Below are 15,138 nucleotides of genomic sequence, written 5' to 3' on the forward strand. Positions count from 1 at the left end.
CCTCTGTAGATAATGCCACAGTGCCCTCTGTAGATAATGCAACACACCCCTAGATAATGCCACAGTGCCCTCTGTAGATGCTGCCACAGTGCCCTCTGTAGATGCTGCCACAGTGCCCTCTGCAGATGCTGCCACAGTGACCTCTGCAGATGCTGCCACAGTGACCTCTGTAGATGCTGCCACAGTGCCCTCTGTAGATGCTGCCACAGTGCCCTCTGTAGATGCTGCCACAGTGCCCTCTGTAGATGCTGCCACAGTGCCCTCTGTAGATGCTGCCACAGTGCCCTCCGTAGATGCTGCCACAGTGCCCTTCGCAGATGCTGCCACAGTGCCCTCCGCAGATGCTGCCACAGTGATGTCAGGGGCTTGCTCAGAGCTGGAGTCCCGGAGCAGAGCCGCTTCTAGCACTCTGCCTGGGATTCCAGCTCTGCTCCTGACATCACTGTCCACATATGGACAGAGATGTCAGGGGCAACCCCAGAGCTGGAGTCCCAGGCAGAGCGCTAGTAGGCTCTTCCTGAGACTCCAGCTGTGCTCCTGACATCACTGGGACTCCTGCTCTGGGGAAGCCCCTGACATCATTGTCGATGTATGGACAGCGATGTCAGAGACTTCCCCAGAGTCCCAGAGCAGAGCCTATACTAGCGCTCTGCCCGGGACTCCGCTCTGGGGAAGACCCTGACACACTGTCCATATATGGACAGCGATGTCAGGGAATTCCACTGAGTCCCGGAGCAGAGCCCATACTAGCGCTCTGCCCGGGACTCCACTCTTGGGAAGACCCTGACACACTGTCCATATATGGGCAGCGATGTCAGGGAATTCCACAGAGTCCCGGAGCAGAGCCGATACTAGCGCTCTGCCCGGGACTCTGCTTTGGGGAAGACCCTGACACACTGTCCATATGTTGGAAGCGATGTCAGGGAATTCCAGAGTCTCGGAGCAGAGCCGATACTAGCGGCTCTGTGTCCCGCGGGCCGCAGATGACAGCCCCAGGGGCCTCATGCGCCCCGCGGGCCGTGTGCTTGAGACCCCTGGTCTAATTCAAAGGAGACCTAAAATCAACTAGGTGATCCTTTGATTCTGAGGCCTGTGCTTCAGCGCAGTAGCACACTAGGGCCACATGTGGGATATTTCCTAAAACTGCAGAACCTGGGCAATAAATATTGAGTTGCGTTTCTCTGGTAAAACTTTGTGTTACAAAAAAAATAGATAAAAAATTAATTTCTGCAAAAAAAAAAAATTTCATTTGTAAATTTAATTTCTACTTTGGTTTACTTCCCGTGAAACATCAAAAGGGTTAAGAAACTTTCTAAATGCTGTTTTAAATACTTTGAGGGGTCAGGTTTTTAAAATGGGGTGACTTATTGGTGGTTTCTAATATATAAGGCCCTAAATTCCTTTTCACAACTGAACTGGTCCCTGAACAAATAGCCTTTTGAAATTTTCTTGAAAATGTGAGAAATTGCTGTTAAAGTTCTAAGCCCTGTAACGTCCTTGGTCATTCTCCCGTCGTTCCGGTGAAGGAACTGCGGGAGTAAGTGACGTCATAGCGTTGTCTCGTGAAATCACGCTGTGCTGTGACTAAAGCGGGGCAAGAATGAAGAGAAGTGTATGACGCTAATTGGTCAGCATCATACACTTTTCTACACTACGCCCACTTGGTCAAACAAAAAAAACGCCCGGTGGGGCTTTTACAACAGATTTGCATAAATGTTTAAACCATCAGAACATTTTTCAAAAAAAACAAAACAGTAGTTATCAGCATCAAAGCGTTTATTAGATTAGGTAGGAGATAGGGAAGTATTAAACTGGTGACAGAGCCTCTTTAAATTTGTTGCATCTTTTTATTAAGACTTGTGCAGTCTTACTACATCTCTCCTTACGTCTGAGCAAGAAATTTTGAGCTCTGTAACAGAAAAACGGAGCTCCGACCGCTACACATATATTTTAGGAAACAAATTTGCACAACATTTTGGACCTAAACATGACATGATGGAAGATGGAGATTTGCCCGCTTTGATGAGCTTTCATACTGGTGCCTTATTTTTCTTTTCAGAAGAACAACCCACAACATTTATAAAAGCAATTGTTATCCTCGTTGTGACGTTTCTGTTGCTGGTAGTTGTGGTTCTTGTGATTAGGACAGATAGGTAAGTCACATTTACCTTGGTTGTGTCTAAGTGTATATACACATCCATCTCATACAAAAAATGTACACACTTCAATTACATCATAAAATAACAAATTCAAATATAATATACAGAAAAATTCACAGTGAATAATATAATCATATCAGAATGTATAATTTTATATGGATTTATTACATTACACCATAAAGTGCAAAATATATATTTCCATCTATGTACAATCCATAATAATATCATAACAATCACATGTAGATTATGCTGGAGGTCTATGGGATGGGCAGATACAGATGACGCCCATGCTCCTTTTGTTTCACTCCCTAGGGTCCACGGGGGCGGGCGATGATAACTCTACATTTTTGCCTCCGCTGATACATATAGTGTAGATGGTGGCCAATAGATGTTTGTTACAGAACTGACTGAAACCGGAAACACCAACATTAGAACAGTTGTTGCAGCAGCTGAAAACATATTTATACTCAGATAGAATTAAGACAGAAAGGCACAAAGACAAAAAAACTAAGTTTGTTTTTCAAAAAATGGAAACAATTTATTGTCGCATAATTTTCTAGAAAGGAAATAGACGAACGGATGGCAGGGTCACAATATACATCGTGGTATCTCACTAAAGATTTGAAAGATAACCTGGGACAACTTGAATATGTAGATAGAAGAGTATAAATAAAGTCACAACATTTTAAGATAAAGATTGAAATGAGAAGAAAATGTATTCGACAGATAAATGCCACAATTGTTAAGTTGTTACTTTGTTTATACTGTAAATACAGTCATTATATTGTTATTTCTGTAACACTATGTTTTATATGGATGCATGTCCTCAAACTGGTATTCTTTTACTGAATATCTAGTTATATGTATGGAAAATGACACTGATTTATATGTAATGTATGCATTCATTACCTGCTGTGTGATAAGGTGTTTAATAAAAAATACACTTAAAAAAACAAACCTAAAACAATCACATATGTATTCAATTCCGTAATTAAAATAATTAACGGAAACGGGCATGAGGCAATCCCTAACCAAGACGGCTCTGTGACGTGAGTAAGTGATGTGTTCTTAGGAATGCCCCCCACATTGACATATGTCTGCCAGATAGGATAATAGTGGTTTCAGAGTATAGGATAAGAGCGACTGTGCGCTACATATGTCTCTATTGGTCATCAGCAACATGTGATATGCTCTACCGAGTAGTGATGAGTTGTGGCAAACATATGAACATGTCTAGGTTGAGTGCCAAACTCCAATATACCTTATATTAATTACGGAATTGGATACATATGTGATTGTTCTGATATTATTATGGATTGTACATAGATGAAAATATATATTTTGCACTTTATGGGATAACATAATAAATCTGTATAAGATTATACATTCTGATATTATGCACTTTATGGGGTAATGTAATAAATCTGTATAAGATTATTCATTCTGATATTATGCACTTTGCATTTTTGTATATAATATACTAATTATTATTTAATAATGTAATTGAAGTACCGTATTTTTCGGACTATAGGACACACTGGACCATAAGACACACCCATAATTTGTAGCGTAAGAGAGGGGAAAACAAAGTTTTGCCTTTAACTGTAAATTTCTTGGGTAATATTCAGACAATTGGGTACCATAGTACCCCAATACAATATCAGCCACAGAAATACAAGATATTGGCAGCTATAGTGCTCTAACCTTCCTCTGAACTCACCAGACATCAGAGGTGTGGAGAGGCAGGGGTTAATAGTGATGACTCTGTGCTGCTGCTCTGTTCATAGGAGGAGGCGTGGCTAGGAGGTCCTTGAAGATCAGTACCTGCACAGATTTACTGTACAGTGTGTACAAATGTCTGGGTTACCTGCTCACTGAACAGTGAGATGACAGAAGTGTAAGATGTGACTGTTCAGTGAGCAGGTAACAGAGATTTTTGACACACAGCACAGGACATGCAGATTCCATTACACTGCACTGCAAGGACCTTTAAAGCTCTGAGCTCAGTTTCCTGCTTCTTCATACACTTTTAGTTGTCTGCCTTCAGGGTATAGGATGCAGCACAAGATTTGAACACATTTTCTAAGAAAAAAACTGCGTTCTATAGTCCGAAAAATACGGTATGTAATTTTTTTTGTATGAGATGGGTGTGTATATATACTTAGACACAACCCTTACACTTTGCTTTAAAATGACTTTATGGTAGAGTCGAAAGCTTGCCTGTCCACTATGGGTGAATAAAACTTAATATTTGGATTAAGACAATTTTTGGAGTGCCGCTCTCTCTTTGCAACATGTGTATATATTGCGGCTCTCAAAATATCCAGTGAAAATTGTGGTTTATTAACCAATGTTAAGGCAACGTTTCATCCCAAGTCAGGGCCATTTTAAAGCCTTGAAAAAGGCCCTGATAAAGGCTGAAATGTTACCTTAAAGGAACAGTGTCACCAAAATTATTTTTTTTATATCAGTTTTATGTTAGGGTTTTATTAAAAACGTTTATATTTATTTGTGTGTTTGTGTGTTACTTTTTTCTATTTTTACACTTTTTCTTCCCTATGGGGGCTGCCATTTTTTTTTCCATTTCTGTATGTGTCGATTAACGACACATACAGACATGGAATACGGCAGCTCCAGTCCCATAGGGACTGCGAACGGGGCCCGTTCCATCCACTATGGTGTACGCCGTGTGTGTGGGAACGGCGCATGCGCCGCTCCCACACAGTCCGATTTGAAATGCGTGCCGTCCGGCGCCATTTTCCTGTGGACCGGAAGTCGCGGCCGGGCAGTAAGATTACTACTTCCGGTCGCGGCTTCCGGACTTGTGCACATGGAGCAGCGGCAGCAGACGGAGCGGACGGACCGGAGGGAGCGGCGGCGACTGGAGCAGGTAAGTGATTTCTATGTATGTTCGTGTTTCAGTGTGTTTTACTAGTGTATGTAAACCTTCTACACTGTGTTAGCTCAAAAAATGGCGACTCACAGTGTAGGAGGTTAGACCGTTCAAACCCCTCGTTTCTCCCGGCACTAGCCAGGATAAAGGAGGGGGGGATTCTGAGAGCTCACTAGAGCGAGGGATTTTTTCCCAATTTTGCAGCATAAAGCAATGTGGTTGCTTTACCACATGCAATGCTGCAATTTTGGGAATTGCTCCATCTAGTGACCAGTGCTGGGAAATATTATAAATTGAATCCAATTTATAATATTTCCTGACTCGTGAAAAAAAATAAAAAAAATTAGAACAATGTTTAATCACCTACACACTAATTGTTTAACTAAAAAAAAAAAACATGTTTTGTTGGCAACACATTCCCTTTAAAGGAGTTTTCCGGAGTACGAAAATTGATGGCCTATCCTCCGGATACGCCAACACACTTATAGCAGCGGTTTACAGTGAATGGAAGAAGTCAGTAATACTGTGAACAGCAGCTACAAGTGTGTCGACGTTTGACAGTATTGAGCAGTAAAGGTGCATGAGCACCGCAACCCCTTCAAAAGAGCTGATCGGCACGGGTGATCCTGAGGGTAGGTTACTAATTTACTCTCTCTGTAAACCCCTTTAACATGGTGAATAAACCACTATTTTCACCGGATATTTGGAGTGCTGCGATTTCCTTTGGACTTATTACATCTGATCCTTGATCAGCATCTTATCGTTGGCACCAACCTCGCACTTTTTCCTTTTGGTGCTCCGTTCCATTACTTGAGAAGAAATCGATCCACTAACCTTTCATGTCATCCACTTTGTTTGCCTTTGTTCATTATCGCTCTTTCCCTATCTGTAAAAATATGAATGAGATGTTATAATATAAAATATTTACATCAGTAAAATGTGAGCATTTACTTATATTTTCTAATAATTGATTATAATACATAATAAATCAGTACAAAAAGGGATTTGGTCTTGTAGGATGGGACCTGACAACAGTAAGCCTACCCTCAAATCAGTAAGTAAATCGGGGCACTGAGGAACCCAGCTAAAAAAATTTGGGTAGTCCAAAAAATAAATAAATAATGTAATATAGCTTTAATTTATCATTATATACCATTGGCTATCTTTTTCCCAAAAAATACATGTGCTGAGACAATCCATTTAACCCTGCTGTATTAATCTCTCAGCTAAAAAAAAAAAAAAAAATCTGAAGGATTAACATTAAAGCCTGGTACGTAGCTATAGGGAGTACAGAAGTTGGAGTCACACCCAGACTGCATGTTGCAAGTTTTCTAAAAATAAATAAAAAAAATAGGCAAACATGTTGGGTTCATGTTAGTATATATTATTTCAGCCCTTCGGAATAGCAAAACTGATGCATTTTATGCATGGAGGATTGAATGAGTTTGGCTGTGTTCACATCAGAGTTGCTTTCCGTTGAGGGGTTCCGTTAGACTTTCCGTCAGCAGAACCCTTCAATGGAAAGGCAAACAGAAACCTTAGCTTCTGTTTGCATCACCATTGATCTCAATCGTGACGGATACTTTGCTATAATGGTTTCCTTTTGTCACTGTTGTGAAAGGGTTCCGTTTTTTTTATGGAATCAATAGCGCAGTCGACTTGAGGGGTCCCCACAAACGGAAAGCTCTGATGGAATCCCACAACGGAGTGCAATACTGATATGAACAGGCCCCTACATTGTGTGTAAGGTCCCTGTTAAACTTGCTAGCATACCATCTCATTTTCCATCTTTGTATTGAATTATGCATTTCTTAGTATTTTGCCATACATAAATTTTCTTGTTTTTCAAGCAGTGTCTTTTCAATGTTGTTTTGGCCTAATTTTAGATTTTTATTTATAGGGTTTGGGTGATTCTTGTTCCTCAAATTCCAAATCCTGGGAAAAAGTTTGAAGAACTTTTCACCATCCACGATAGGAACTTCCAGGTAACACTTTTATATGAAATTATAGTCAGTTTCTTTGTATTATAAGATATCAGTAGTTAAACATTTATTTTACAGCAAATTATTAAGATAAAGGTATTTGAGCTTTAATTTCCCTTTCTTTGTAGCATATTGAAGTTATTCATGATAAAGAGGAAACCTTATTTAGACTTTTTATTACTCCAATGTATCTAAAATGCAATATAAAATGTGGCAACTTTATTCCCTTTAGGACAGAGCCTTTTTTGGCCTTCAGGATCGCAGAATTTATCTTCGTTATTGTATCGGCGCATTCTGAGAGTCATAATTCTTTAATTTTTCTGTCAACATTTCTGTATAAGGCCTTATTTTTGTGATATGAGTTGTATTTTTCAATGGCACCATTTTAGGGTACATCTAACCTATCAATTAACTTTTATTAATTCTTTCTGCTGGATGGAAAAAAACAGCAATTCCACCATTGTTTTTTTGTGGTTTAAATTTTGTGCTGTTCACCACGTGAGATAAATAATATGGTACCTTTATTCTATGGATCATTACTGTAACGGTGCTTCCCCTCCAGTTTAACTTCTAATAATGATTTGTTGTCATTTTGTTGACATTCTGTTTTCCTTTTTCCTCTGTATTCTATGTGAGTGTCTGACTTATCATCTTCATGTTTGTATGTATTGCCCGACACTGTCGTCAGCTCCTGTGTCTTCTCTTTAGTTTTGATGTCACTGTAACATAGGCTAGGGCAGTATTGTGCCCTGCTTGAGGTTTTATAGTCAACCAAATTTTTTGTATTTTCAAGTCGATACAAGAAACTGTCATCAGCATCTTATCCATAGAATAACAATACAAAAAGAAAGTTACATCAGAAATCAAAGTACAATCCAAAATGTCAAATTGCCATCTGAGAGAGTAATAATAACAATGAAATGTACATAAGCTCCCAAGAGAGTAAAATGAAAGACAAAAGGAAAAGGACAAACTAAGAAGAGACGCACAGGACAATACAAGACGAGGACTACGACACAAAGAGGGAAAACAAGTGTGAGAAAAGTACATACAGGGGGGTAGGGGAATTAACACCTCAGGATAAGGCTAACCAAGAACTGTATTCAAGGGAATCCTGAAATCGAGACCAATGTAGCCAATGAAACTCAGCTTGGTATGAATGGACCGACTCTGCAGCCACCATAAGTTCCCTTCTCATGATATAGTTTAAAGTATCAGCCCATTGAATCATAGTTGCTGGGGTTTGTGACTTCCAAAGTCTAGGTATAACCAGCCTAACAGCCATAACAAAATGTCTAAGAATACCTTCCTTAATGAGCTAAGATGACCCAGGAAATAAGGAAAGGAGGGCAATCTCTGGTGAAGCAACAACATGTGTAGATAATAACTTGATCTAGAGAGTAAAAACCGCCATCGAAAGAGGGCTAGTTTGCTTGGGGCTTAAAATGTCACCCGTCACTAGGTCATATGAGTTGAACTGGTTTACTGAGATGAATAGCGCTGTCTCTCTGATTACTGTGCTGTTTTTTGTTTTGTTTTCTTGGACCCCACCGTTCCAGAGATATGGCCCACTGTTTTATTGGCTTCCTATATGCTTATTTCAGTAAGTTAGCCAACAGGGTTAACTACCCTCAAGCTGCCTCGTGCTAATTGGTCAGCATTAGAGGCAGGGAAGTTAGCTCCACCCTGTTGGCTAACTACAGCAAATTAGAAGAATGGGAAGCCAATAAAACAGTGCACCATATCTCTGGAATGATGTGGTCCAGTAAAAAAACAAAAAACAGTGCTGGAATCAGGGAGATAGCTCTATTCAGGTCAGTTAATTAGTTCAATCTATATGACCTAGTGACAGGTCTTCTATCTCCATCTCTGGCAGACTGGCCAGAGACGGAGCTCTCTGGAATGTGCTGGAGAAAAGAATGGAAAGAGGCAGACTGACTGGTTCTGGAACTCTCTGAAATGTGAGGGGGACCTCACATGGACCTTTCTCCACCTCTTGTTCAGGGACACTCCAGGAGATGCTGAACTGGTAAGCAGAAGGGTGGTTACCCACTCATAGGCTGATCAGCCAGAGGACATTTTATAATAGGACAGAGCACATGTGGGGTTGGGTATGTGTTGTGTCTTGGAAGGAGCTATGATCTGCTGCTGTGGCCCTATCCTGGGGGTCACGGTAAAGACGATGGTGGTCTTCTGCTATGGAAGAAAGTGTGATCGCCTTCTGATCAGGGAGCTATGTTGAGGCCATCTCCCAGGATAAATTTCCTATTGGGTTGTCTGGCTGCTGTGTGAAGCACCCTCAAACTGTCCACCGTCACAGGTACGATTAAGGCGATACCAAATATGTATCTTTTTTTTGTGTGTTACTACTTTGCACAATAAAAGCACATTTCATAGAAAAAATATTCCAAGTGCCATAACTTTTTACATTTTCCAATAATTTACTATTTTGGGCTACATATTATTTATTGATTAACTTTTATTATTTTTTGGGGGATAAAAAAAAGCATTTATGCCGTTGATGTTTGCATATTTGTTTTACGCTGTTCACTGTATGGTTTAAATAACATGTTAATTTTATTATAAGGATCAGTATGTTTCCGGCGATACTATATATGTGTATTGGTTTTTATGGGGAAAAAACACCTATTTTTTTTTTAATAAACTTTATAAAACTTAATTTAATTTATTTTTTAATCCCACTCGGGGACTTCACAATGCGCTAATTTTTTCGCTCTTGTGCCCACGCCATTCATTGGACATAACTATACAACCCATTTGTGGGAAGGCACCACTAAAATGGACGTACAGTTACAGGAAGGAGTTATAAATGACTCTTGATTAATAATATTGTTTTGTGTATACAGCTCCAAAGCATCTCCATGGTTGAATCATACAAACATGGTACACCATATGGCCAAAAGTATGTGAATCTTATCATCAATCATAACCTATATGAGCTTGTTGGACATCCCATTCATAACACATTCAAAAATATGCAGTTGTTCCCTCTTTTGCAGCTATAACAGTCTCCACTCTTCTGGGAAGGCTTTTCCACATAATTTGTAGTGTTTTTCTGTGGGAATTTGATCCCATTCAGCCAAAAGAGCATTTGTGAGGTCAGACACTGATGTTGTTTGAGAAGGTCTGGCTCACAATCGGTGTTCCAATTCATCCCAAAGGTGTTTGATGGGGCTGAGGTCAGGGCTCTGTGCAGGTCACTCGAGTTCCCCCACACCAAACTCATAAACAATGTCTTTATGGTCCTTGCTTTGAGCACACGGCACAGTCCTGCTAGAACAGGAAAGGGTCTTCCCCAAACTATTGCCACAAAGCTAGAAGCATACAATTGTCTAAAATATCTTTGTATGCTGTAGCATTAACATTACCCTTCACTGGAAATAAGGGGCCTAGCCCAAACCCTGAATACAGCCCCAGATCATTATCCTGCCTCCACCAAATTTTACAGTAGGCACTATTCATTCCAGTAGGTATCCTTCTCCCGGCATCCACCAAACCCAGATTATTTCATCAGACTGCCAGATAGTGAAATGTGAGTCATTACTCCAGGGAACACATTTCCACTGGTCTAGTGGCGACATGCTTTATGTAGCGTCCATGGCCGCGGGCCGTCGGATTTACTCACCTCCCGACGCACGCAGCCATGGATCCGTGAGCGCTGCTCCCCATCTCCTTCCTAGGAGACGCCAGCGCTCACTTCCGCTTCGGTCTGCTGTGTCCCGTAGAGTGCGCACGCACGCTCGTGCCCGGCCTTAAAGGGCCAGCGCGCACACAAAGGAAATCGTCATCATCATCAACTGCCACGATTTCCTGGTCTATAAGAAGGCCCCAGGCCTTCTGATCCTTGCCTGAGCGTTGTTAGTCTTCACAGTCTGTCATGCAAATGGTCCCTTAGTGTTTACCGTTCCAGTTGTTACCCATGCCTTGTTTCCTGTTCCTGTTTCCCGTGCTGTACCTATTGTATCAAGTCGTGCCACGTCCTGTGTCATCTGCCACGTCCAGAGGAATCCTCCACGTCCTGTGTCATCTGCCAAATCCAGAGGAATCTGCCACGTCCTGTGTCTTCTGTCACGTCCGGAGGAATCTGCGACATCTGGTGCAACCTGCGGCACCTGTGTCATCCGCCACGTTTGGCGTTATCTGCTGCACCCATCTCCATCTGTGCCAGAACTGCAGCCACTGTCTGGACTATCCAGGTACCCTTGTGTGGGACATTGTATTTTTTGGGGTTTCCTGTTGTTTGGCTAGCTGCCTCTCTGCTACGGCGGTACGGCCTAGTGGGTCCACTAACCCGCAGCGTGACACTTTACTTCACTTGACCCAATGTTTGGCATTGCGTATAGTGATCTTAGGCTTGTGAGCAGATGATTGACCATGGAAACCCAAGTCATATAGCTCCCCACACAGTTCTTTTGCTTCCCAGGGCATTTTGGAACTCTGTATTAAATGGTGCAACAGAGGATATTTGATTCGTATGAGCCGAGGGCTTTCACTTGTCAGCCGTTCTCTCTGTGAAATTTCGTTGTCTACTGCTTGGTGGCTCTGCAGGAGGTCTGTGGGGAATCATATACAGGGGGTCTGTGTGACGTCCTATACAGGGGGTCTGTGTGCCATCATCTACAAGGGGTCTGTGTGCCATCATCTACAGAGTGTCTGTGAAACAATCATGACAATGACCTTCCTTTGGGTGTTTTCAGGGGGTTGTGACAAAAAAAGCCTGACAAATGAATTTCATCAGTTTTTTTATCGGCCATGAAAACCGGATGCAAACTGGATGTCAAACGGCCATTAAGAACGGACAGACGACTGGAAATGGATGTCAATTTGGAGAAACACTGATGCAAAATGGCCATGAAAAACTGACTGTTTTTAATGGACATTTTTTTTCACTGTCATGTGAATGTAGCCTAAGAGCTCTATGCACAAAATGGTAGAATATGTTTTATAAGACTATTTGCAAAATTGCTTCATTATTTATTTTAGATGCATTGGATTAATAGGAAAAAATAGTAGAAGTTACATCATTGCTAGTATGTTCTTTTGTAGCCACGGACATAGCTGAAATGTCCTGGCTACAGAAGAATCCAACCCAATTTTTTTCAAATGTGTTAGATTTTTTTTGTGCCAAAATATCACATGTTCTTTTGTTGCAAATGTAAACATATCTTAACAATTTAATGGTGACCAATGATAATCATTTTTAAATGTGTGTTTTTTCATAAATTTCACTCATTTTAACATAATTGTTTTTACTTTTTTTTTTTGTTCACTAATGGGTATTTTAAGCACCAAGTGTAAAGGATCTGCCAGGCACAGCTTCGGGGTTAACGCCCATAGATAATCAGTCTGCACCTGCTTCTATGTCTGTGAGACTGACTCTATCTTCCACCACTCAGGGTGGCAGGCTTAGGAGTGGGAGAACCTATCACAGCCTGGCCAGACGGAGCCAGCTCCCGCCCTCTGTCTATTTATACCTGCCTTTCCTGTTCCTCCTTTGCTTGTGATTCTTCTCGTTTGGTTTCTTGGCCCTGCTGCAGCTTCTTGTACTATTGTACCTTGCTTCATATTGACCCCGGCTTGCTGACTACTCTCCTGCTCTGCGTTTGGTACCTCGTACACTCCTGGTTTGACTCGGCTTGTTTACTACTCTTCTGCTCTGCGTTTGGCACCTCGTTTTCTCCTGGTTTGACTCGGCTTGTTCACTTCTCTTGTTGCTCACGGTGTTGCCGTGGGCAACTGCCCCTTTCTCCCCCTAGCTCTGTGTACCCTTGTCTGTTTGTCTGTCGTGCACTTATTGAGCGTAGGGACCGTCGCCCAGTTGTACCCCGTCGCCTAGGGCGGGTCGTTGCAAGTAGGCAGGGACTGAGTGGCGGGTAGATTAGGGCTCACTTGTCTGTCTCCCCACCCCCGTCATTACACCAAGATTGACCTAAAAGCCAAAGGCTGGGTGCACATTGTGTATTTTTTCATACATTTTCAAATGCTGCCACAAAAACGCATGCGTTTTTTAACTACCCAAACATTTTAAAAAGTGTTTGAGATGTAAGTCTATAACTACTCAATTTAAAGCCAGATCACAGTTGAAATGCTTGTGTCTTTTCAGATTAGTTTTTTGTAGCGTTTGAAAAAAAACAAAACAACAAAAAACACAATGTGAACCCAGCGCAAGTTCAGCGGCACTCTTGTCCACAGGCTACCTAGTATTGCAGCTGATCCCCATTGAAGTGAATGGGGTTGAGCTGCAATTCCAGAATTAGACCCTATTAATTCAGCTGTTTTAGCACTACGGCCCCATTACTGTTTTTCCCTGCACATCGGCGCTTCTGACCACCTACTGTGCAGAAAACTGCATCACCGCTCCACTCAAGTGAATGGAACCGTGCTGCAGTTCCCTGCACAGCCCTTGACCGTGAACACCGCTGTGCAGGAAAAACTTAGAAGGGGATGCAGCACTAAATCAGTGATGCGACCCCATACATCACAGGATCAGTGGGGGTCCCGGCAGTCGGTTCCACACGGATCACAAAGTAATGGCATTTCCTAGCGATATGCCATCACTTTGTGGGTTTTGCCTCTGCATTCTATTGGTTATATAACTTTTTAATTTTTGCATTAATGCATCTGTATGAGGCCTTTATTTTGGAGGGGGTTGTGAGTTTAACCTTCTACTGACTATTTTGGGTATGTGTTAACGTTTACATTCTATGAACCACGATTGTGCCATAGGTTTTTTTATGCTGTTCACAACTGACCTAAAATAATCTTATATATTTCTAATACGGATTGTTATGGTTATGGGGATATTAAAAATCGAGGTGATTTTTTTTGTGGCGGTTAAGTGTGTTTACTAGCTTTTTGTGTTTTTACTTTCTTTTTTAGTCGTATAATGGTACTAATTTTGATGTACTGGCATACCTCTGTATACCAGTATTTTATACGAGTGCATGGTGTGCCCTAAAATTGGTTTACAGAGAACAGACCTGCCCTGGAGATTGCTTTGCATTAAAGAGGCTATCCAGGATTAGTAAAACATGGCTGCTTCCTTCCAAACATTGCCACACCTCTCCACATGTTGTGTGTTGTATTCACTTCAATGGAGCTAAGCTGCAATACTGTACATAACCCATGAAAAGGAGTGGCGCTGTTCTGGGAAGGAAGCAGCTATATTTTTCTAATCTAGGAAAACCCCTATAACTCAGCCAGACACCTACTTAAGTTCTCTATCACTAATGGCCCTGATACCCACCCAGCCACTCACACACTCAGACACCCACCCCACCAACCACTATGTCCCTCAACCTGACAACCACGCACGTTCTTAGTCAGTTATAACAATAACATGTTTTGCGGGTTGAAATGTGGAATGTTCTATGGGAAAAGGAACATTTGTTAAGTATACATTATTTGGCCCTGCTAGAGCATGATACACTGCAGCACAGCCCATGTCCTACACATTAGATTCTGTTTGTGAAGCCCAGCACAGGGAAGCACAATGTGTATGACTATTTATAATTAGAAATGTAAAATGTGTGATAATTTTCAATATTGGTTGAGTTTAATAATATTTTTCGTTTTAGAAATGGCTTGGGATATCAAAAGAAGCTGTGGAGAACTTGAAGACCAATTATACTGAGTCAATTTGCATTGTCACTGAAGATCCTCAATGTACTTTGTCAGATGGAAAGACTTCTACAACCAACTCACCTACAAAGTGACTCCTACTTAAAGGCTATGTAAACCTTTGAAAGTGATTTTTAAAAAAAAATAAAAATGTCAGTCAGGCCTCATTTACACGAGCGTGTGCGTTTTGCGCGCGCAAAAAATGGTGCGTTTTGCGCGCGCAAAAGGCACTTGGCAGCTCCGTGTGTCATCCGTGTATGATGCGCGGCTGCGTGATTTTCGCGTAGCCGCCATCATAGAGATGAGGCTAGTCGACGCCCGTCACTGTCCAAGGTGCTGAAAGAGCTAACTGATCGGCAGTAACTCTTTCAGCACCCTCGACAGTGAATGCCGAACACAATATACACCAACCTGTGAATAAAAAAAGACTTTCATACTTACCAAGAACTTCCTGCTTCCCCCA

At 41.6% G+C, this 15,138-nt stretch overlaps 1 protein-coding gene across 1 annotated transcript in view; it reads left to right on the plus strand.

Moving 5' to 3' along the window:
• The window catches only part of IL2RG (interleukin 2 receptor subunit gamma), a 31,581-nt gene extending 16,811 nt beyond the window's left edge, over positions 1 to 14,770 (plus strand). The window contains exons 6-8 of the mRNA XM_075834292.1: positions 2,060 to 2,153; positions 6,953 to 7,037; positions 14,633 to 14,770. Of these exons, the coding sequence (XP_075690407.1) occupies positions 2,060 to 2,153; positions 6,953 to 7,037; positions 14,633 to 14,770 (317 nt within the window). The remainder of the gene's footprint in view (positions 1 to 2,059; positions 2,154 to 6,952; positions 7,038 to 14,632) is intronic.
• The last annotated feature ends 368 nt before the right edge of the window (positions 14,771 to 15,138 follow it).

The sequence above is a fragment of the Rhinoderma darwinii genome, chromosome 8 (genome assembly GCF_050947455.1).
Source record: "Rhinoderma darwinii isolate aRhiDar2 chromosome 8, aRhiDar2.hap1, whole genome shotgun sequence".
In the NCBI taxonomy this organism is placed as follows: domain Eukaryota; kingdom Metazoa; phylum Chordata; class Amphibia; order Anura; family Rhinodermatidae; genus Rhinoderma; species Rhinoderma darwinii.